The sequence below is a fragment of the Podarcis pityusensis genome (genome assembly GCF_964106645.2).
Source record: "Podarcis pityusensis genome assembly, chromosome: 2".
NCBI lineage: Eukaryota > Metazoa > Chordata > Lepidosauria > Squamata > Lacertidae > Podarcis > Podarcis pityusensis.
In genome coordinates this window covers 125,107,318-125,132,321 of record NC_138029.1, presented here as the reverse complement: position 1 = coordinate 125,132,321, position 25,004 = coordinate 125,107,318, and the positions used below count along the sequence as shown (strand labels likewise).

Genomic DNA, 25,004 nt, shown 5'->3' with positions numbered 1-25,004 from the left:
TTCTGAGTAGAGGAGCACATGTCCTCCATGTTCTGCTCTTTTTCTCCATTTTGTCTTTCTATATGTTAGAAGTGACAGGTCAGTTGCAGTCACTTGGGACTAACTCCCTTATGGGATAGTTCATATAGACACTTTTGTAACCTAAGTCTGCCTTCAGGGATGCATCTGTGAACTGAATGAGTGAGTAAACTACTTTTATACTGACTTTAGCAAGATTGTGTCATGTCTTTTTATGAGGGAATAGAAGGGATCTTACCAGGAATCCTATATTTCAAGAGGCTTAAGCAAGCCTGCAACAAGCTAACCACCGTGCAAATTTAAAAAGGGGAATGTTTGGAACTCTGCTAAGTTATAGAACTTGCTAACACAAGTTAGGAAGGATATTAGTAAACAATATATCCTCTCCTGCCTCCCTAAAAATCCCCACACTTCCGACTCTCCCATTCTACGATTCTGTGATGGAAACCTAAGCCAAAGTGTTGCCACAGAAACTAGGGAGCTAAAGATGTTTTTCTGGCAGTGGGACAAAATGTCATGGCTAAAATCTTGAGGGCAGAAACCGGAAAATACTGGAAAACACTGGTTCCTTCCAGAAGGTTTTGTTTTTTCTGCTGAGGCAGCTGGATTTATTATGATTTGCGCTTTGTTATCTCAAGGTCACACTGAGCCAGAAAAATAACTTTGTGAGCTCAGTGAGCTGGCTTCTCTTTCTTACTTTCATTTTCTAACTTTCACATCTGTGAAGTCTCCTGAAGCTTTTATCTGTAACGAAGCTGGAAAACCTTTAGTAGAAAGTTCTTCTTTTGCCAACAAACTTTGCCTCTGCCTGATTTATGGAGAACCAGATGCATCCACTCCAAACAAACTTCTGCAGCTCTGCTCTCCATCCAGACATGGAGCGCCTTGGCACTGAAGACCAAGATGGGTCCCAGAAAAAGAGACCGAGGAGAATGTGTGGGTCATAAGCTGGGAGTCGTTGGAAAGGAGTTGTTGGGAGTGGCAGAAGGTTCTGTTGAGCAGGTGAAGGAAGAACAGGAGGAGAGAAAAAGAGCTCCATGGAAAGACAAGGCTGCGTTGGGATGAGCTGGTGTGGGAATTATCAGCAGAGAAAAATGTACATCCAGCAAAAGGGGATACAGTGCAACTACTGAAACTGTTCATAACACAAGCTATGATCTCGTATGAGGAAAGGGATTTAATATGCCTTCTTCCCCATCCCCAGTGGATTAGGAAAGAAGATTAGTAAAAGAAGAGGAAGCAGGATTGGATGAACATTGAAAGAGACAATAATTTTGGACTGTGACTTGACTGAGACTTGTTGGAACAGTTTTAATAAGGCTTTATAGAAACTGGACCTAGAAACTGGAGAAATACTAATTTGGATTATTAGGCTATCATTATAAGAGTCATATTGCACTGTCTGAGTGCTTAAGATTTGAAGGCTGGGCTGTGGGGGCACAATGTAGGAAAAGTGCCATCTTGCTGAAGGATACTGGATACTAAATACTGGATACTAAACACAGCTGGGTTTATCCTGGAGTGCATATTCTGAATAATTACTGCTGCAGAGGAATGATCACTCAGGGTGGGAGACGGGGAGAAGGGGGGCACCCAGGGGAGAGCTGGGGGAGCCTGCCTTTCTATGTGTTGACAAATGATATGATATATATGATACAAATGTGATAAAGGGTATTTTTAGTTATTCTCCTCCGCCCTTTCTCTTTTCTATACAAATGTGTTTTGTAAGGGTTGTTCAATAATGTTTGCGTTATTATTTTTCCTTTTTGGTTTTCCCTCTGTATGAATTCTTTGATGGGAAGTGAGCTTGGTCCCCTCCCGGAAGCTCTTTCCACATAGCAAGCACTGATAGGGTTTCTCCCCTTTATGAATTCTGTTATGGGAAGTGAGATGGGAACTTTGACGGAAGCTGTTTCCACATTCCAAGCACTGATAGGGTTTCCTTCCTGTATGAATTCTTTGGTGCGAAGTGAGACTGTGCCTGAGACTGAAGCTCTTCCCACATTTTAAGCATTCATATGGTTTCTCCCCTGTATGAATTCTTTGATGGGAAGTGAGATGGATCCCCTGGCTGAAGCACTTTCCACATTCAAAGCATTGATAGGGTTTCTCCCCTATATGAACTTTTTGATGCAAAGTAAGAATCTGCCTGTAACTGAAGCTCTTCCCACATTCCAGGCATGGATATGGTTTCTCCCCTGTATGAATTCTGTAATGGGAAGTAAGCTGTATCCTCTTACTGAAGCTTTTTCCACATTCCAAGCACTGATATGGTTTCTCCCCTGTATGGACTCTTTGATGGGAAGTGAGATCACCTCTCTGACGAAACCTCTTTCCACATTCCAAGCACTGATAGGGTTTCTCCCCTGTATGGACTCTTTGATGTAAAGTGAGAGCACTTCTCTGACGAAAGCTCTTTCCACATTCCAGGCACTGATAGGGTTTCTCCCCTGTATGAATTCTTTGATGGGAAGTGAGATGTGCATTTTGACTAAAGCACTTTCCACATTCCAAGCACCTATACGGTTTCTCCCCTGTATGACTTCTTTGATGGCAAGTAAGACTCTTTCTGTGACTGAAGCTCTTTCCACATTTCAAGCACTTATAGGGTTTCTCCCGTGTATGAATTCTATGATGCATAGTTAGAGCAGAACTATGACTGAAGCTCTTTCTGCATTCCAAGCACTGATAGGGTTTCTCCCCTGTATGAATTCTTTGATGGGTCGTGAGATGGGTGCTTTGACTGAAGTTTTTCCCACATTCAAAGCACTGATATGGTTTCTGACCTGTATGAGTTCTCTGATGGGTGATGAGATAGGAATGGTGACCAAAGCTCTTACCACACTCATGGCATTGAAAAAGTTTCTCCCCTGTGTGGATTCTTTGATGGCAAGTGAGATTGGAACTGTGACGAAACCTCTTTCCACACTTACGGCATTGAAAAGGTTTATCCCCTGTATGAATTCTTTGATGGGAAGTGAGCTTGGCCCCCTCCCGGAAGCTCTTTCCACATTCCAAACACTTATATGGTTTCTCCCCTGTATGAATTCTATGATGCATAGTTAGAGCGGAACTTTGACTGAAGCTCTTTCCACATTCCAAGCACTGATAGGGTTTCCTTCCTGTGTGAATTCTTTGGTGCAAAGTGAGACCGTGCCTGAGACTGAAGCTCTTCCCACATTTTAAGCATTGATAGGGTTTCTCCCCTGTATGAATTCTTTGATGGGAAGTGAGACCACCTCTCTGACGAAAGCTCTTTCCACATTCAAAGCACTGATAGGGTTTCTCCCCTGTATGAATTCTTTTGTGGGAAGTGAGATTCTGGCTGTGACTGAAGCTCTTTCCACATTCCAGGCATGGATATGGTTTTTCCCCTGTATGACTTCTGTGATGGGAAGTGAGCTGCTCCCTCTGACAAAAGCTCTTTCCACATTCCAAGCACTGATAGGGCTTCTCCCCTGTATGGACTCTTTGATGTAAAGTGAGACCACCTCTCTGACGAAAGCTCTTTCCACATTCCAAACACTGATAGGGCTTCTCCCCTGTATGGACTCTTTGATGTAAAGTGAGAGCACCTCTCTGACGAAAGCTCTTTCCACATTCCAAACAATGATAGGGTTTCTCCCCTGTATGAATTATTTGATGGGAAGTGAGATGTGCATTTTGACTAAAGCTCTTTCCACATTCCAAGCACTGATAGGGTTTCTCCCCTGTATGAATTCTTTGATGGCAAGTGAGACTCTCTCTGTGACTGAAGCTCTTCCCACATTTCAAGCACTGATAGGGTTTCTCCCGTGTATGGACTCTATGATGCATAGTTAGAGCGGAACTTTGAATGAAGCTCTTTCCGCATTCTAAGCACTGATAGGGTTTCTCCCCTGTATGAATTCCTTGATGGGAAGTGAGACTGGAACTGTGTCGAAAGCTCTTTCCACACTCAAGGCATTGAAAAGGTTTCTCTCCTGTATGAATACGTTGATGGATACTGAGACCATCCTTCCGATTAAAGCTCTTTCCACATTCTAAGCATTGATAGGGCTTCTCCCCTTTATGAATTCCTTGATGGGAAGTAAAACTGGCACTGTGACGAAAGCTCTTTCCACACTCAAGGCATTGAAAGGGTTTCTCCCCTGTATGAATTCTTTGATGGGAAGTGAGACCATCCTTCCGACTGAAGCTCTTTCCACACTTCAAGCACTCATAGGGTTTCTCCCCTGTATGAATTCTTTGATGGGAAGTGAGATGTCCCTTCCGACGGAAGGTATTTCCACATCCCAAGCATTGATAGGGTTTCTCCCCTGTATGAATTCTTTGATGGCAAGTGAGCGTCTGACGGCGATTGAAGCTCTTCCCACATTCTCTGCACTGATACAATTTCTTTCCGCTGTTAGTTCTTTCATGTGAAGAGATTCTATCCCTCCGAACAAAGCTCTTTCCTTTATGTGAGGTGGACTGGGGGCTCTGGCAGATGTTCTCTCCACACTTTGTATATTTATTTGACTTCTCTGCTATGTGGATTCTGTTGTGGTTCCCCTTGTTCTTTCCTTCCAATTCATCACCATCTGCAATGAAGAGAGAAGCTAATTAGAGCCTCAGGAAGAACAAAGTTAATGAATGTTTGTGATGGAGGAGGAACTGAAGAGAGCTGGATGTGAGGCCTTACTATAGTTTTCACTATTGGCTGGTACTAACTGACATATTGCTTGGTTTTTATCTGGGATAGATTTTGGTTGGCTCAATCCTGGAATCCACTCCATCTCCAATTTCCCTTAAAGCTCTGAGGCTGACGTTTAAGAAGGCCTGGCCAGTTCAGACAACCTGGTCATTGCTTTAAAAGGCATGACTAGAAGGAAAAAAATTGCAGAGAAAACAGTGGATATCCCTCCATTCAGGATTCACAGTGGGGATGTTAGAATCCCAAATGCTCTTGGTTTCCATCCAAATAGTAGAGATTCATCACATAGAGGTATGTATGGAATTTCAAAAGCGGAGTTACTTGCTTAATTTCAAAACAGGTATTATGATCCAACAGGAAGTGTTACCAAGAGGGTCCTTGACTCCATAATTCTCCTCCTTGATTTCCTTATGCAAAGCCCTCTGGTCAAGATCCAGCAAATCGTCTTTGAAACAAAAAGCAACGTCTTCACCTGCACACTCCCCACCAGCAGTTATCTCAATCTGGTTGGTCTAAATTTTAATTTATACCTAAATCACTTTCTTCACTTTGAACCTCCCTCCCATGTTCCAGAGCAGACTATCTCTGTATTGTTTCACTGGTGACAAAAGAGGGAAAGTGACTATAACTCACACTTAATCTAAACGCAACGGCCACAAGAGCTCCTGACTAGGCAATGTTGAATGTTCTCTGTTCTCTCCCGTTTCCCTTTTTTTCTTTCAATTTAAACCAATTCATGAACCCAGAACTCATACACTGACCACTAATGGTGAACCATATGTTATAGATACTTCGCCTACATATTTGTATATTAGTCCTATGATCCTTGTTTTTAAAAGCAAATAAAAAGTTAGTCCTAAAAGAAAAGAAAAAGGCAACACACGGAGGCCCCATCTGTGGTCAATTTGCAAAGCAGGATCAGGTTACTTTCAAGAGTCATGGCTTCTAGTGCTGCCCAATGGATCAGTAAGTTGTCTGACATTGGTTGTCTGACATTCAATCATGGGACAGGGTTTAGACATTTTGAGCTGCCAATACATCGCAGTGGTCGGAGAGCTGTGATGTATTCCTAGCTCAAATTGCCTGCAGATGACAAAGGCGCAGGCAGGCAGGTGGAGAAGCCCGAAATGGTGCCCCCCTGAGCAAGCCCCAATACCTCTCTGGCTCTATCCATCCATATCCCCATCTCCACTCCCCTGGAACTCACCAGATCTGTTGGAGGTCCCTGGGAGGGAACATTCAGAGGTTGTGCGAAGCGATGCAGGAGACAACCTGACCAGGTCAACCGTCCATCTTCCCCCTTCCATCCTTGCTAGGTTTACAGATTCAGTCTCTTTCATCCTTCCTGAGGAGTCGAGAAGCCACCACAAGCTGCGGGGTCCTGGGAGAGAGGAAGAAGCAAAGGGAGCCTCAGAGGCCCTGCAGGGATTCTCTTGCCTTATTCTCCTGCCCTGGAGAAGCACAAATGGGGCAGCCCCTTCTCAAGAGAAGCCCCATTTCTAAACATCTCCAGTGATTCCAATTTCTTCTGTATGCTCCTCATCCCACTTGCAAGCCTGGCATGGTCTGCACAGTAGTGACCTCAGAGTAGATCCCATTGAACTCAGTGGGGATAATTGACAGAACTTGGTACAAAAACCAGTCACCGTCCTGTCCCCAAGCCTGAAAACTGCAACCCCAGAGCATGGGCAGAAAAGAGCAGAGTAGATATTACATGTAGGTGCCCCCATGCTAGGTGCTTTGTATGGAGAGCCCTGTTCACAATCTTTGAGCTCTCTCATCACAAGCCAGGCAAATGTTGTGGCTGTATCCGCTGTTGGAACTCTGTTCGACTGAGCTACTCCTCCGGTCGAGTCTTCGGAATCTCCTCCTCCGACGTGATTAATGACCTAAGCCTTTGATGAGGCTCTAAGCACGTTCCCATTATGCAGTGTACAAACAGCAGCAGGATGAGAAAGATATGAGCTACATTGCTACGTTTTATTTCTAACTACACAGACAGAAAAGAATATACAGCCTCTCTCTGTGAGAGCACAGAACCAACTGGGACAAAGAAACAGGAAACCAGTAACATCAACATCCATCTCCCATCTCCCTTGAGACTTCCAACAGTCTGGAATGTAAACAGTCTTGTGACTCCAAAAACTGCACAGTGGCATAAACAGAAAACTAACATCCTCCCCCTTTCTGTGAACACCACTGAGCAGTGTGTCAGTACAATCTCAGTACAAACCCAATTTCTGTACCTAGGTACAGTGTTGATCCCACGAACAACCTTGGACAATAAATCAGCAGGAATTTCATTACCTCGCATGTAGGACACTGTTCTGAGTCCTTTCTGAACACATTCTCTAGCATGTTGCAGCTTCAATTGCAAGTGCTTCGTGCTTTGTTTACAACCTTCAGAAGTTAGTAAAGCCAAACTTATTTGTTGTCCTGATAAACCTGGATTGCACACTTTACAGGAATTCTCATGTCTTTACACAATTATAACAACCATTCACAACCCACAAGTGAATAAGACAGTGCATTCAGTTCAGCTTCACAAGAACTTAAGCTTACTGGTGTTTGCTTCTTGCACGACCAATCAAATAGACCCTGGTTGTACGTGTAGCAAACTCCAGACGTGCTTTTCCTGTCTATAGTGTCACTTCCAAAACTCACATTAGCAAATATCTCAAGACTGCCAGACTTTTTATTGTTAAATCTCAGTCTGTAGCGCATAGTGCCTTTCAAATAGAGTACTATGCGTTTCAGAGCTTTCCAATCCTTAGCAGGATTGTCTGCTTAGCAAATTAGTGCTAATTGCATTGTCAGGTTTTGAACATCTGGCAATGAAGTTTAGTTTGCCTAGCATACTTCTGTACAGTGTAGTGTCAGAAAATACTTCTTCAGTATCATCTACCTGATAACCTGTTGTCATTGGTGTGTCTACAGGGTTAGCATCCATCAGGTTTAGTTTGCTTAACACATCAGCAATTTTCTGTGACTGGTGTACTAAAATATTACCATCTTGGTCTCTCTCTATTTCCAGAGATAGGTAGTTGGTTACCTCGCCAAGATCTTTCATGTCAAAGTGCTCCTTCAGTTGAGCTAGGGCGTTGTTGTATATCTTGGCATCCTTCCAAAAGAAAATAATATCAACAACATAAAACACGCAATACAGCTTCTTTTTCCCTTCCTCTTTGACAAATACACATGGATCAGCTTTACTTTGCTGAAAACCTAGAGAAAACAACACTTCAATGAGTTTAGAGTGCCAGCATCGTGCACTTTGCTTGAGACCATATAGTGACTTCTTCAGAGAACAAACAAGTCCCTGTTTTACCCGCATGCCATCAAGTGGAAGCATATAAAGTGATTCACCTAAGGTTAAGTACAAAAATGCTGTAATTGCATTGTGATGAGAAACCCGTAGATTCTCTTCTGCAGCAAGTTTGTGCATAAGCCTAATGCTCTCATATCTCATGGTGGGTGAGTAGGTCTCCTGATAGTCTTCTCCTGGTACCTGTGAAAAACCCCTGGCAACCAGTCTGGCTTTGTGTCTGACTACCTTGCCATTTTGGTCTACCTTTGCTTTGAAGACCCATTTGTTTTAAGCAGTTTCATCCCTGGAACTGTCGGAAGTAGCTCCCATGTTTTGTTCCTCTCTTAGGAATCAAGCTCAGCCTTCATGGCAGTTAACCATGGCTCAGCACTCTTTGAGTCCAAAGATGGATCTCTTGGAAGTCTGAAGGTTCAAAAACTTTCTCAGAGCTATTAACAGCAGTTACAGCTTTAGCTGCTTTAGCACATTCATCAGCAAATCTCTTTGGAGGTTTACCTTTTGTGGCTCTTTCAGACCTGCGAATCAAACGTAAGTCTTCAACGCTTTCCTCTTCTTTCTTAGGAGAAAAGTGGCCTATAGTGAACAGTGGTTCCTCCAATTCTCGGCCAGAGCCTTCAGAGGGTCGCAGAGAGGCCTTAGCACTCTTGAAATCCTTTGAATCATCTGAGTCAGTCTCAGACTCAGATTCAGAACCTTCAGCACTAGGTGTGGGGTTTCGCTGTTGTTTATCCTCAGACTCTTCAGTGTCATCAGGATAACAGTGGAAAATTCCCACATTCTCCCCCCACTTGGCATTGTACTCAAAACTTCTAGTAAGTCTAACTATTAGTGTCAGTCATCATTACTCTGTAAAAACCTTTCTGATATCCTAGAAAGATACAATGCAAACCACATTTGCCTAACTTGGAGCTTTGTGGTGTGTGAACCCACATGTCAGATCCAAAAATTCTCATGTGCTTGATGTATGGTTTCTTGCCAAACATAGGGGGTACAACCAATCATTGATGACAATCTGCAATTAAAAGAATAAACAAAACAGCTGAGCGCTTCTGCCTAATAACTCTCTGGAAGATTGGCATCATGCAGCAAGGTTTCCAAGCCTTGAAGCAAAGTTTGGCTTGCCCTTTCACAAAGTCCATTCATCCAAGGAGACTGTGGACTTGAAAGGTCATGTTGAATTCCTTTCTCAGTCAGAAAAGTTTCAAACTGCTGAGAAGTGAATTCTCCCCCGTGATCTGTAAACAAACACTTCACTTGTCTACCATGCACATTATTCAACCAAGCACAGAATTCCTTGAACCTCGGAAACGCTTCTGATTTCTGCTTGAGATTGAGTGTTGTGTTGTGTTGTACTGTTTTATTGTTGTTATCCGCCCGGAGCCCGGCTTCGGCTGGGGAGGGCGGGATATAAATAAAATTTATTATTATTATTAACACATGAATATATATGCAATATGAATCAATGAGGACCATAAAGTATTTGGCTCCACCCAAAGAGGGTGCTAGTGGACCAACGAGATCAGCATGCACTACCTGATATGGCTCTGTAGCTTGTCTACTTGATACCTTACCTTTTGCAGCCATTTTGACCTTGTTTGCTGCGCATGCCTTACACTTCATGTGGTACCTGCAGGGTTTAATAGTCATACCTTCAACTAAGGCAGGCATTTTGGAAACTGCCTCAAAGTTTAAATGACAAAGTTTCCTATGATAATCATGAATACATCCTGCATGCAAAACCTTGTTAGTATCTGCAATACAACAAGTTTCACCCTGCACAACATCAACAGAATCATCATAATGCAATACAAATAAATGATCAACACAATCAGCATGCAATACATAATCATCTTTCTTGGTGATGGTGCACTTCCTCCTCTTGAAGGAAACGTCTATGTCCTGTTCAGTCAGCTGCGAGACGCTCAATAGATTGTGTGCAACATCTGGCACAAAAAGAACGTTACGTATCGATGCATCCAAGCTGTGAAACACAACCGTTCCATAGCCTTAACAGGAGATTGTGTGGTCATCCGCTTGGTGAATTGCACCTTCACATTAAACAGACCCTCTTTGCGTAGCAGGGCTTCTGCATATTGCACCCATTCCTGGTAATTCCCTTTTTTGAGCTTCAGTATTCCCATTGCATTTTGAATAGCTTCCATTATTCTTGCATTGGCCTTCTGTGTCATTAAGCAGACTGAGGCTGTTACAAGCAGCGATTCAAAAAGCACACTGCATGAGGCTTTTGCATGGAAGCCATCCAAGTATAGATCTTCCACGTGTTCTAAATCTGTAGTGTTCTTAAGAACACCAGGCATGTATACTCTCCAAAAACTCCAGAAGTAAGCTTTATGTTCCTCTTGTGACAAGATTCCCAAAGGCTTAGGGTAGCTTGATAGAACTAGTCTATTTTGAGATAGCACCACTTGCCATTTCTTGTTTATCAAAACCCACAGACTCTCTGCTAGATTTTCCCCTAAAGGTTTTACAAGGACCTATCAGGACACAGGTGGCGCTGTGGTCCAAACCAATGAGCCTAGGGCTTGCTGATCGAAAGGTCAGTGGTTCAAATCCCCACGACGGGGTGAGCTCCCATTGCTCGGTCCCTGCTCCTGCCAACCTAGCAGTTTGAAAGCACGTCAAAGTGCAAGTAGATAAAAAGGTTACCGCTCCAGCAGGAAGATAAACGGCGTCTCCATGCACTGCTCTGGTTTTGCCAGAAGAAGTTTAGTCATGCTGGCCACATGACCTGGAAAAACTGTCGGCGGACAAACATTGGCTCCCTTGGCCAGTAAAGCGACATGAGTGTCGCAACCCTAGAGTCGTTTGCGAATGGACTTTTTTTTCCCCCTCCATGCTATTTCCTCATTGATTACCACTGAATATTGTGATTGTAATAATTTTATCTCCTGCTTTACTATTTCTTTATCTAATGCTTTTATTAATTCTTTTTCTTTTTCTGCTATTTTATGTAAAATCTTTCTTTTTCTTCTTTTACCTTCTTTTTAGCTGAATTTTTTTGAATGAATAGGCCTCTCATCACTGCTTTGCTAGTGTCCCAGACTGGAGTTTGGTCTCATTATTCAAATTTTGTTCAAAATATTCACTTATTGTCTTTTCTGCCCTTTCCAGAAAGACTTTATCATCTAATATTTATTCATTCCGTCTCCACCAAAAGGTGGACTGAGTGTCTTTCTGTATTTCCATAATTATAGAATCATGGTCTGATATTGTACTTGGATCTATTTCAATTTTTTTGATTCTTGACTTTTGGGTGTAGTGAAGGGTTAATCTTCTGTGCCTCAAGCCTGAGAGGAGGCGCGTACAAGGGAAGTACGCCAGGACGTGACGAAAGCAGGTTGGAATGCTGTGAGCTGAGTGGAAAAGCGAAAGCAGGTTGTTCAGTCGCTGCACTGAGAGAGAAGGACACAGAGAAAATGCAGCTTGAATCTGATGGCTATTATGAATTGTAAACACACTACTTCTGAGCAAATAAAGGGATAGAAGAAGAAACGTGTGGGACTTTTTTTACTGCCCTTTTGACGCAGACGCTGTGTAATTCTGCTAATTGCTTTACGACCGCTCGAAAGCCACACTGCGTAAACAGAGGCTGCAGAGGCTCGCAGGAGAAGCGTGGCTGGGCGCTGATCAATAAAGCAATAAATCTACCAAACAAGGTTATGGGTCAACGTGAAGCGTGTGAGAAAGGGCTTGGAAGACTCTAAAAGGCTGAACGTCAGCTCGATCGACTGCCAAGGCTTTAAAGAGAGAAGAGGGCAGATCGGAGGAGGCTGACAGAGTGGGAGCTAGGAGCCACGTTGTCCGGAGTGCCCGGTTTGGCTGCAGAGTGAGTATTATCGGCTGCTCTTGCAAAGGCCAACAGAAGTGAGGCAATGGCTCAGCCCCATGGACATGGCTTTGAGTTTAAACTGCCGTGTCAGAAACTGACTAGTCAAAATTGGCTGCAGTGGAGCTTTTGCTGGTGGGGGAGCAGCTTTGGGACATAGTACAGCCTCTACAGAATGCAGCTGGGAAAGCAGAGGCTAAGAGGGCTGCAGATCAAAGTGGAGAAGCATGTGCTTGCTTTTTTGGCAGAAAATGTGGATGCTCAGCTGGTGCCAGTTGTCCTGCGTGCAAAAAGGCCAGAGGCCGCTTGGCTAGCACTCCGAGAAGCTTGTGGAGCTGGGGTGGGAAGCAAGGGCCGAGAAGTGGCTGCATCTGAAAGGGAGAGGCAAGATGGACACATTCATGAGAGCCGATACACAGCTGGGAGCTGGGAGCCCCCACAGGGGGGCGAAGGGACTGTTGCTGGCAATGCTGCTGGTGCTTCTGCTGAGCCTGGGAGCTGTTTGGATGCTGCAACGTGTCTGTGTGAGGAGCCTGGAGGCCAAGTGTTGGGAGCCCTTTACCCACCAGAGGGGGTGCAGGAAAACGTCCTGGGGGCCCCGTGAGCAGTGGGGGGGGGCAGTGAGCAGTGAAAGCTCAGAGACGCCTCTTTCTCCAAAAGCTGCCAAGAGTTGTTTACGTCGTGAGTCAGAGCCTGGGAAGCTGAAAAGAGCTAGAGGTTTCAAGGCTGGCCACCTGCAGCAAAGACAGATAAGAGCTTCGGATTTGCGTGGGAACGCTGAGACAAGTCTGGTCTCCAAGGCAACTGAGAGAGTTGCATCTACGGAAGCTGTGAAGGTCGTGGGCAAGTCTTCCTGCCGGGGGGAGTCTGTTGCCGTGACAACCAGAGAGAACATCTGCAGAAGCCCCAAGAAGGGGGGTAGTGAGGAAATTGTTGCCATGGCTTCCCAGGAATGTCAACAACAAGACTTTCTCACTGTAATAATAGACTCTGGTGCCACAAATTCGTTGGTGCCATCTCCTGCTCTTTTGAGGAATTGCAGGACAGTAAAAACTGAGAAGTTTGTGATGATTGTGGATGGAAGCAGAAAAAGACTAACAGAGACAGGCTTTTTCTTCTGTCCTTTTCTTAAGCATGAAGTCAAAGCTTATACAGTGCGCGGTTTAACTAAATGTTTGTTAAGTGTGCATGATCTACTCGTTGATGGTTTTCATGTCTCTTTTGCAGGTGACAAATGTGAGTTTTCCAAGGATGGGAAATACGTGTACACAGTGCAGTCTAAAGATAATTTGTTTGCTGTAAATGTGCCTTTTTCCACAGGAGAGGATGACACCGAAGATGTGATGGGCCAATGTGTGAATGTGGCGCCTCACCATGGTTGTTCACATATTTGGCACAGACGCTTCGCCCATTTGAATTGGAGATATCTTCAGAAAGCACCAGAACGGACACAAGGGTGCAAATTTTTAGATTGCAATGCGTGTAAACAGGTGAAAATTGTGACATGCTCATATCCAAAGTCAGAGAGGCAGACCACACAACCCTTTGAATTAATTCATTCAGATTTGTGTGGACCCATGTCAGTTGAGTCACTGGGAGGATCAAAGTATTCTCTGCTTCTGATTGATGATTTTACGAGGTCTGCTTGGACCTTCTCTCTGAAAACGAAAGGGGAGGCGGCTAAAATGATCAGGGATTGGATCACTGCAGTTGAGGTAACCTTTTCCACCAAAGTTCATGGTTTTCAAAGTGATAGAGGTTCTGAATTCACTGGTTCTGCTTTACAGGATTTCTTTAGGGAGAAGGGGATTAGCCACAGATTGACCGCTCCTTACTCTCCGCAACAGAATGGGCTGGCAGAGAGAAGGAACAGGACAGTGGAGGAAGCTGTGTCTGCAATCCTGTGGGACGCAGGGCTACCCCAAGAGTATTGGTCGGAGGCTTGGAGATTTGTGGTTCATACGCAGAACAGAGTGTACAACTCTAGTGTAGGAAATACTCCGTATTTCTTGCTGCATGGAAAGAAGCCCAAGGTACACTACCTTTGTGTGTTTGGTTGTGAGGCTTGGGTGCTTATTCCAAAGGCTCTACGCAAGAAAGGTGAGCCAAGATCTAAAAGAATGATCTTTGTAGGGTATGGGCCTGGCTCAAAGGCCTGGCGGTTTGCGTACCCAAGTGGAAACCAGTCTAGGTTGGTTATCAGCAATAGCACTCAGTTCTGTGAGCAAGCCGGTTGGAAACGTCTGCACGCTAATCCAGACGTGATTCCACAGCAGTTCTATGACTCAGATGTTGAGGAAGAGGAACTTGTTGCTGGGGACCATGGTCCAGAGCAACAGGGTCCACCACAGGGACAGAGTCCACGGCAGGGACAGCTCAGGATCCCTCAGGGGGGGAACCTAGAACACCTCCTCAGGCAAGTGTCAAGTTTGAGCCAAAGAGTGAGCCTTCTTCACCTGCTGGACCAGCTGTAAGGCCCAAGAGGCGCAGCAGGTCAGAGGGGGAAGACACTGAAGTTGAGGATGATTTAGCTGGACCCAGTGAAGCAGCAGGGTCACCAGGATTCACACTGAGGAGATCAGCGAGGACAAGGAGGCCTCCTGATCGGTACGACACTTCTAGCGTCTGGGTAGGTTCAGCCAGATGTGAACCTGAACCTTCAAGGATATTCAGAGTTTACCTGAGGAAGAAGCAGATAAGTGGCACAGGGCAATGGACAAAGAGATGAAGTCCATGAAAGATCTAGGTGTGTTCTCACTCACAGAGTTGCCACCGGGCAAGCAGGCTGTGAGTTGCAGGTGGGTGTACCGCTTGAAACCCACTGACGCTGGAGAGCCACAGTATAAAGCCAGGTTAGTTGCTCGAGGATTCACTCAGAGAAAGGGAATACACTTCACAGAGGTGTATTCACCAATGTCATGAGCGGAGACTCTGAGAACGCTTTTAGCTTGTGCAGCACAGAGGCTGGAAGGTAAACCACTTTGATGTGGATGTTGCCTACCTTAACTCAGATCTCCAGGAGGAGCTGTACATGATTCCTCCTCCGGGGTTTGAGAACTTGAGGCAGGGTGTTGTGTGGAGATTGCACAAATCCATCTATGGATTACGTCAATCTGCCAGAAACTGGAACATGTGCCTGAATGAAGCCTTAGAAGAGCTAGGTTTCAGAAGAAGTGTTGCTGATAGTTGCTTTTATTTGAGAGGTTCAGGGGCAACACAAGAGTATTTGCAGATTTGGGTTGATGACTTGTTGTTTTTCTCAGAGACAGATGAACAGGCGGAGAAGTTTGCCAAAGAGCTAGGTAAACGGTTCAAGCTCAAACAGCTTGGTGCTGCCAAAACCTATCTAGGTGTCAGTGTTGACCGAGCACAGGATGGAAGCTTCTTGCTCAGCCAGAGAGGCAAAATTGAGCAACTGCTTCAGAAATTGAGGATGAGTGATTGTGTAGGAGTGAGAAGTCCTATGGAGACTAGTTTTGTGAAGGACAGCCAGCAAGTAGAACGTGCGGCGTTCGAAAATACTGAAGTGTTTCAGTCAGCCCTAGGGAGTTTGTTGTACTTGTCCCAGTGGAGCAGACCTGATATAGCGTTTGCTGTCAATCTGCTCAGCAGGGAAGCTTCAAACCCTAGTGTGCAAGCCTGGAATGGCATCAAGAGAGTTCTGAGGTATTTGCAGGAGACCAAAGACTTTTGTCTTAGGTTACCAGCACAAGGAGAAGTCAAACTGACTTGCTTTGTGGACTCAGATTGGGCTAATCTTGAGGATCGCAAGTCTGTGTCTGGCCTAGTGGTGAAGTTTGGGAACTCAGTAGTTGGATGGAGGTCCAAGAGGCAAAGTCTTATAGCGCTCTCATCCACTAAGGCTGAGTTCAGTGCTCTTTTTTTTAAAAAATAATTTTTATTAAAGTTTTAAACAACAACAAAAACAACACACACAAAAAGCAATACAAAACTCAACAATAAAAAACAAAAAACGTGACAATTAAAAAAACAAACTCTCTTTTCCATTCCCATTTTTAGATTACTTATTTTCTAGACTTTCTCATACCTCCCTCTTGTGTATTCCCGTCCAAATTATTTGTCCAGCAGTTTCTTTTCCACTTTTTTAATCCCAATCTTTAGTTTAATAAAACATTAAAATATATAACTTCAACTTCTTTAAACCTAATCTTTGATCTTAGTATCATATAACGTTAAAGTTCTTCCCTTTTAATATCAAATTTCCATTTCTTTAAACATCTTTAATCTTGATCTTTAATCTTAGTCTATCATTAACTTTAACCTATGTAGCTGGAAACCACTTATTTTCAGTCCAACATCACTCTAACATTCCTTAATTTTGCAGTGTTTCTGAAGATAGTCTTTGAAATTCTTCCAGTCTTCCTCCATCGACTCTTCTCCCTGGTCACGGATTCTACCAGTCATTTCCGCCAGTTCCATATAGTCCATAAGTTTCATCTGCCATTCCTCCAGCGTGGGAAGTTCTTGTGTCTTCCAATACTTTGCGATAAGTATTCTTGCTGCTGTTGTTGCATACGAGTTCAGTGCTCTTTCAGAGGTATGCAGAGAAGTAGAGTTCTATGCTTGCTTAGTGCAGGAACTCTGCGAAGTGGATTGTCAACCGATACATGTTTTCGAGGACAATCAACCATGCCTGCGTTTGGCAGAGTCAGGTCAGTTCAAGGCTAGAACTAAACACCTAGACATTCGCTTTCGGAATGTGTGCCAGAGTGTTCAGGAGGGATTAGTTGCGTTGAAGTATTGTCCCTCTGCCAAGAACCTAGCTGATGGGTTCACGAAGCCACTCTCCTTCCAAAGACATGGGGAGTTTTGCGAAGGTCTGGGTTTGAGACGACCAAGGGTCGATTCTCCCCTCAGGCGCGAGACAAGAGGGGGTGTTGGGTGTAGTGAAGGGTTAACCTTCTGTGCCTCAAGCCTGAGAGGAGGCGCGTACAAGGGAAGTACACCAGGACGTGACGAAAGCAGGTTGGAATGCTGTGAGCTGAGTGGAAAAGCGAAAGCAGGTTGTTCAGTCACTGCACTGAGAGAGAAGGACACAGAGAAAATGCAGCTTGAATCTGATGGCTATTATGAATTGTAAACACATTACTTCTGAGCAAATAAAGGGATATTAGGACAGAAGAAACGTGTGGGACTTTTTTTACTGCCCTTTCGACGCAGACGCTGTGTAATTCTGCTAATTGCTTTACGACCGCTCGAAAGCCACACTGCGTAAACAGAGGCTGCAGAGGCTCGCAGGGGAAGCGTGGCTGGGCGCTGAACAATAAATCTACCGAACATTGACTCTAATTCCTTAGAGACCCAAACCGCATCAAGTCGGGCGCTGCTTCCATAAACATGAGAGAAAAAAGTTAACTGTTTTTCAAATGGATGTTTAATTCTCCAAATATCTATCAATTTTACATTTTCTGTCATTTCAAAAAAAGTTTTGGGAAGTCTACCTTCTTTCGTGTCTTTCTTCCTGATCGTTCTGTCTTTCTCTTTTTTCTTTCTTTCTTTTTTTAAAAATATATTTTTATTAATTTTTCCAATACAAACTTATAAAAAAGACATCCACTTTATCACCAACACAATCTTTTTGGACTTCCATCAGCTCCTCTGATAATCCTCTGTCTTAATCACTTCTTACGCATTCCCTATTTAATATTGCCTTACGATAATAACATATCCTTTCTTTTTCTTTTTTACAATATTTCTGCTCTTAATTCTTCACAGAGCTGCCTGTAAACTTACAAACATTGTCTGATCATCACATATACTTTTCATATAATCTATAATTTTAATCCAGTCCTCAGTGAACTTCTGGTCCCGCCGGTTCCGGATCCTTCCTGTTAATTTATCAAGTTCTGCATAGTCCATTAGTTTAATTCTCTACTCTTCAATTGTAGGTAGTTTTTCTTGTTTCCAATTTTGGGCCAATAGTATTCTTGCTGCTGTTACTGCATATAAAAACAACTTCCATTCTTTCTTATTAATTTCATTTCTGATTATTCCTAAAAGAAATGCTTCTGGCTTCTTTATGAATGTATATTTCAACATTTTTTTCATTTCATTATATATCATCTCCCAGAAACATTTTACCTTTTTACACTCCCACAACATATGACAGAATGTTCCCTCCTTTTCCTTACATTTCCAACATTTATTACTTATTTTATACATTTTTGCTAGCTTTACTGGTGTGATGTACCATCTATATATCATTTTCATCACATTTTCTATTAATGCAGTACAAGCAGTAAATTTTAATCCTTCATTCCACAATTTTATCCAATCATTTAATTGTATATTATATCCAAAATCTTTGGCCCAATGAATCATAACTGATTTAACCTCCTCATCCTTTGTATACCATTCAAGCAGCAATTTATACATTTTGGACAAAATTTTTGAGTCATTATTCAGTATTTCTTGTTGAAACTTTGATTCTTTTTCAGCAAAACCTTTTTCTCTAACATCTTTTTTAAACATTTCATTAACCTGAAAATAATGCAACCAATCATTAACATACTCTTTTACTTCATCATATGATTTCCATTTCAGTTTACCTCCTTCTTTAATTATTAAATTCCCATATGTTATCCACCTCCCACTCATATTGATTTTCCTCACACTCATCACCTCCAACGAAGACAACCAATGTGGTATTTTTTGTTCCAATAGGTTTTTATACCTATCCCAAACTTCTGTGAGAGATCTTCGAAAGATGTGGTTTTCAAATCCTTTATGAACTTTTTTCTTATCATACCATAAATATGCATGCCAACCAAATCTGTTATCAAATCCTTCAAAATCCAACAGTTCTGTATTTTCTAATTTCATCCGTTCTTTCAACCAACAGAGGCATGATGCTTCATAGTATAATTTCAAGTCCGGCAAGGCGAAGCCTCCTCTTTCTTCGCATCTGTTAATAACTTAAATTGTATTCTCGGCTTCTTACCCTGCCAGATATACCTCGAAATTATCCTTTGCCATTCTTTAAATATCGCTGCCCCTTTAATTATCGGAATTGTCTGAAATAAAAATAACATCTTCGGCAACACACTCATCTTTATCGTTGAAATTCTTCCCCAAAATGATAACTTCATCCTCCCCCACGCCTCTAGGTCTCTCTTAATTTTATTCCACATTGGTATATAATTATTTTGAAACAGATCAATATTTTTGGGAGTTAACCAAATTCCTAAATATTTCACTTTCTTGACCACTTCTATACCTGTTTGTTGCTGCATTCTTTCAATCAACTCCTTAACGCTGTCTGCTGCGCAGATCTTTAAAATCGAAAGTAAAAATAACGAAGGTCCCTTTCCCCCGATTCCCAAAAGTTCACCAAAAAGACTGAAAAACAAAAGTTTTTTTAACTAGATTCCAACTTCTTTAAGTTAAATAGATATGTTAAAAAAGTTCTAACCACCAAAATAAAGTCCGTTTGAATTAACTCACAGTTCTCTTTTCCGTTCTGTAGATACTCCTTGCGTGTACTTAGAATTCCAGACAAGGCTGACCTACTTTTTTCCACCTCGCCCATTCCGAATTGTTCCCAATCACCATCCATTAATTTTACAATCCAATTAAATTCAGTTTTCTTAATGTTTGAGAGTCGATCACTTCTGCGTACAAGCTTGGGGCTGCGCTTTCGGAGGATAGAAAATGGCTTCCCGCTGCCTGCCTTTCTATCTCGTCATTCTCTTCGCCTCTAAAAAGAGGTTACCTGACGGCCGAGGGAATCGCAATTGGCTGTGCCAGGAACCTGCTCCCCGGATCTCCTTCCAGGGGTATTTTGGGGGCTACGGCGCCCGTGCAGCACCCCCTTTTTTCTCCCAAAAGCTGAATTCTCTCTAGAGAGAAGAATCCCGCTTGTGCTCGCTCCCGCGATCAACCGGAAGCTCTCGTTCTGTCTTTCTCTAGTGATGGGACTCCATTAAGATCTCCCATCACTATTATTTTCTCATCTGCAAATTCTAGCAATTCTGTTTCTAAATCCTGAATTTTTAAAATTTATTTTCATTTGGTGCATATATCCCTACCAAAATTATGTTTTCCTCCCTCAACTTTAATTTGTACCATTAATTTTCTCCCTTTCTCATCCTTTTGAATTAATTGTGGTTCAAGTGCAGGTTTTATGTACAAAACAATTCCACAATTTTTGGAAACATCTGATGCAATAAATTGGCTGCCTAATTCTTATTACTCAAGATTTTATCACCCTTCTTGCAACATGAGTCTCCTGTAGGCAAATTATATGCAAATTCCATTTTAAAACCTCATGCCACACCCTGTTCCTTTTAATATAATTGTTAAGGCCATTGACATGCCAGGTTAGTAATTTAAGATTTGTGATGATCTGATTCATTTTAAAAAGATTTGCTTTTTTGCCCTGTTCTTTCAGTCTTTTCCAGTTCCTCTCTTTGCATCTCATAGGGGGTTCTGAAGTCTCTCCCCGAGCTATGTCTTTGCCATGTTTATCCAGAAATTCCTGTACCTGACTCTCTGACATTGATCTGAATCTCTTTCTCCTATAAGTAAAGGAAACTCCCTCCGGGAATTCCCATTTATAATTTATTCCTGCTCCTCTTAGAATTGATGTCAGGTTTGATACTTCCTTCAGCCCTCCTGTCTTTTTCTCACTCTTGCCTTGTATACAACTGTTCTCCCACCAATCCAATTCCCACACCCTTTTAAACCAAACTGTAACAACACTTTCAAACTTACAGAATTATAAAAGTTCCACAATATCCAAGAGAGAGAGAGAGAAAAGTGGGCAATATCAACTTTATATACAACCTACAAAAAAAAAGAATAAAAAAGCAGGCCACAACAAGTCTAATAGTTACCATTGTTCAAACTCACTGTTACATTGTCTCCTTGATGATAATTAAGCACTTGCCAAACTTCTAGTTATATTATAATCCACAATGTGTCTTGTAATCCAAAATATTTACACTGTGAGTTCAAATATTTTCCAGACGTATTTAATCCAAATGAGATTTGTAATCCAAATGGTAATTGTAATCCAATATATGCTATTTCTCTCAGTTTTTATTCAGTTTTTATTCCAATACAAGCCCTGGTCTTTAAAAAGAAATCCCGTCCCCCCCCCTCTTTCTCCTACTCCAGCTCTTACCAGGCACTTCCCCTCCCTGGGATTACCGTATTGTCCGCTCTATAGGACGCACCGGACGATAAGACGCACCTAGTTTGGGGGGGGGGGGACAAGAAGAAAAAAATTCTGAACCCCAGAAGCCAGAACAGCAAAAGGGATCTGGCTTCTGGGATAGCCTCATGCTGTTCTGGCTTGAGGGACAGCCTTTGAAGCTTCCGCAGGACAGCGGAGTGAAGTCAGAGGCTGAAGGCAGAGGCTCTGCGCAGCCATTCCCAAGCTAGAACAGCAAGACGAAGCGCTGCACAGCGCTCCATCTCCCTGTTCTGGCTTTGGGCTTAGCAGCGCAGCCTGCATTCGCTCCATAAGACGCACACACATTTTCCCTTACTTTTTAGAAGGGAAAAGGTGTGTCCTATAGAGCGAAAAATATGGTGCCTCCCAGTTATGGAAAAGTGTCCTCCTGCCAAGCTTTGGTAGGACTTGCCAAGATCCAGGGTCCTTTTTAGAGGGTTTAAAAAAAAAAAGAATTTGCAATGTTTTCAAGCCTTTCAATGCTTTCATTCATAAAATCTGCATCCCCATTCAAAAAAACAGAGTACTCCAATCACTTCCTGTATCTTCCTTTTAAGGAATCAAAGAACAAAGAGCTACAGCTTCTTCTTGTATCCAGAGTACGTAGTGTTAATAGGTAGCAAAGTAACAAAGTGCAGTGATTTCCTGTTTAGATTCCGTCTTTGACAAATCTAAATTAAATCCAATTATTTTTATTTTGAAAAGTCCATTGTTGTTGGCAATACCTTTTTTCCTTTGAAAGTCTTCTGCCTCAGGTGGCGATTTCTGGTTTCTGGTTTCTGAGCTGCGCTGGAGCCATGGGCAGGCTCAAGCCACTGTCTCACATACCCCCCCCCACTCGCTGCTGATGCAGTGTTGGGGCTCCGGCAATCGCGTCAAGCCTCTTCACGCCCGGCTGGTCCCCTCGACACCCCACTACCTGTAGGGCACTTTTTTTGGGGGGGTGTCTGACCCTGGCACTCACTTCCACTGCTCAAAAGCCCCGGTAACGGTCGTCTTTTAGACGGACGACTCACACCACCTTGCCATTTCCCTTCGCAGACAAATCAGAAGCCCAGGATCAGGTTACTTTCAAGAGTCATGGCTTCCAGTGCTGCCTGAAGGATCGGTAAGTTGTCTGACATGGGTAGAGCATTCAATCATGGTGCTGGTTTTAGACATTTTGAGCTGCCAATACATCGCAGTGGTCAGAGAGCGGTGATGTATTCGTAACTCAAATTGCCTGCAGATGACAAAGGCGCAGGCAGGCAGGTGGAGGAGCCCAAAAATGGTGCCCCCCTGAGCAAGCCCCAATACCTCTATGGCTCCATCCATCCATGTCCCCATCTCCACTCCCCTGGAACTCACCAGATCTCTCGGAGGTCCCTGGGAGGGAACGCTCAGAGGTTGTGCGAAGCGATGCAGGAGACAACCTGACCAGGTCAACCGTCCATCTTCCCCCTTCCATCCTTACGAACTTTGCAGGATCCGTCTCTTTCATCCTTCCTGAGCAGTCAAAACAAGCTGCAGGGTCCTTTGAGAGACCAAGAAGCAAAGGGAGCCTCAGAGGCCCTGCAGGGATTCTCTTGCCCTAGATATTCTCCTGCCCCTGGAGAAGCACAAATGGGGCAGCCCCTTCTCAAGAGAAGCCCCATTTCTAAACATCTCCAGTGATTCCAATTTCTTCTGTATGCTCCTCACCCCACTTGCAAGCCTGGCATGGTCTGCACAGTAGTGACCTGAGATTAGATCCCATTGAACTCAGTGGGGGTAATTGACAGAACTTGGTACAAAAACCAGTCACCGTCCTGTCTCCAAGCCTGAAAACTGAAACCCCAGAGCATGGGCAGAAAAGAGCAGAGTAGATATTACATGTAGGTGCCCCCATGCTAGGTGCTTTGTATGGAGAGCCCTGTTCACAATCTTTGAGCTCTCTCATCACAAGCCAGACAGATGTTGTAGCCGTATCCGCCTCTGTCAGGAGTTGCATGGGTACCAAATCTATACGTGAAAGCAGAGGAGCCGGTGATGCCACATTTTAGAAATATCAGGAAACTAATACACCCCTCCTCCTTAGATATTGTCTGTGCTTATACACCATCTTCGCAAGTCTCCAGTCCCAAAATGTGGCCCCCACCCTGGCACGGAAGCAATCAAAGTATAGATCTTCCACATGTCCTAAATCTGCAGTGTTCTTAAGAACACCAGGCATGTATATCCTCCAAAAACTCCAGAGGTGAGCTTTACGCTCCTCTTGTGACAAGATTCCCAAATCTTAGGGTAGCTTGATAGAACTAGTCTATTTTGAGATAGCACCAATATCCCCTGTTAGTAGTGGGAGCCACACAATGACTGATAATCCCTCTTTTGTCCCAGAAGGGGGGTAGTAGGTGTCTTTTATCCTTGCTTTATTCTTCTTGATAATACATAGATAAATGTCTCCTTATGCACCTTACATTTTTCTAAGAGAGTATTATTCACAATCATGCTTGCCATATATAGATTGTCTTATTTCCCTTTAGAAAAGTCTCTCCAATCCCTGGCTCCTGCGGGAGGGAGTTCCAGTTTTAACTACGTGAAAGTTATAAGTTTAATGTAAATAAGGCATTCTGCAATGGAAACAAGACTGGGGTTCCTCCTTTGGGAAGGGATGGACGACCTGGGGACTCCAAAGGCTATGGGCTTGTTTTCTAATAGCAGCAGCTGCAGAGAAACTCCAGGATGGGGAACATTCTTGAAAGCTCACTCTGGAATCAGAGAGAGAAAAGTTGGCAGACCTGCCACCCAGAGCCCCCTCCTTCTCCTCCCTACATTGCCTCACCCCCTTCAGGACAAGATCTTGGGGTCCTTAAGGCGCCTTTCCACCCTCTCCTCTCAAGGAAGGCAGCTCCGTTCCCTTGAACCCTGGCAAGCCCAGTGCAGCCAGCTCAGCCCTCTGGCTCTCCCCTTTTCTCCACGGAGGAGCCCCAGGCGTGGCCCCTGCCCAGAGAGGCTTCCCTTGAGGCTCTGGGCTGGAGACCTGAGCTGATCTGGAGGAGGATCTGGCAGGGGGGAAGGCCGGCCTGGCAGGGGCTCCTCCACTGGCAGGGGCATTCTGGGCATGCCCTCCCCCCAGACCCCTCCCTCCTTCCCCAAAGAGGATGCCAAGGAAGAGCAGAGCTGCAGACCACCTGGAAACTCGCCCCCTCCCAGGCTTGGCAGACGGGAATGGGGGGGGCAGGACCCTCTGCTCCCAGACTTGGGGGTCTCCCCCTGCAGCCCCGGGACCCCCTTCTCCCATGGGCACCCCAAGGGGGAAGAGAGAGGAGACTCACCGGATTCTTCCCAGGAGGGAAACCGAGGCAGCGCGGGGAGGAGACAAGAGACAAAAGACCGCGCCCGCAAGGGACGGGGCACGGAGGGAAGGGATTCTGCTCTGGAGGCCCCGGCCCGCCTCTCTAATTCCTTTCCTCTCTAGGACTCCGGCTCTGTTCCATTTAACCCTTCGCAAGCCGAGCACAGCCCCCTGGCTGGCTGTCCTCCTTCCCTCCCAGAATCCGGGTGGTCCAGGGCATGTGCAGAGTTCTCTGTGATTCTCGGCTCAGAGGCCCTCAAGACAGGAGCTTAGTGCCCTGCCCCCAGGTGGGTGAGGTGTAAATAAAATAATAATAATATTAATAATTAAGGCGGATGTTCCGCTTTCTAGAAACGGGGGCCAAATGTTCCCCTGGGTTTCTGCTCCTTCCCTCCCGCTCCTTCCCTGAGTTGTGTCCCCGTTCAATCCTGGGGACGCAGCCCTGCTTCCACCACAGATTCAGACCTGGGGGGTTCGTGAGCGAGGGGCCCTTTTCCTCTGCTCTCCTCCCTCTCAGCTACTCCGGAGGGATTTCCAGTCAGTCTCGCGGACCCAGGGGATCCCCTCAGCCCTGGTGACTGGCTTGGGGGGGGGTCTCCTTTTCCCCTCCTCACTGGAAGGACACTC

The 25,004-nt window shown here is 44.3% G+C and overlaps 1 protein-coding gene across 2 annotated transcripts; it reads right to left on the bottom strand.

Annotated features, from left to right (window-relative positions):
• Positions 1 to 937: 937 nt before the first annotated feature.
• LOC308469338 (uncharacterized protein) lies at positions 938 to 24,650 on the bottom strand. Of its 2 annotated transcripts, XM_080991628.1 has the most exons (4): positions 24,358 to 24,634; positions 22,412 to 22,577; positions 5,901 to 6,074; positions 938 to 4,580 (listed from the first exon to the last, which is right to left on the bottom strand). In XM_080991628.1, the coding sequence occupies exons 2-4, from the start codon at positions 22,542 to 22,544 to the stop codon at positions 1,726 to 1,728; spliced, it is 3,162 nt and encodes a 1,053-aa protein (XP_080847754.1). In that variant the 5' UTR covers positions 22,545 to 22,577; positions 24,358 to 24,634; the 3' UTR covers positions 938 to 1,725. The 2 variants fall into 2 exon arrangements, with proteins under 2 accessions (XP_080847754.1, XP_080847755.1); XM_080991629.1 differs by lacking the exon at positions 5,901 to 6,074 and having other exon boundaries at positions 24,358 to 24,650.
• Between the last annotated feature and the right edge of the window lie 354 nt (positions 24,651 to 25,004).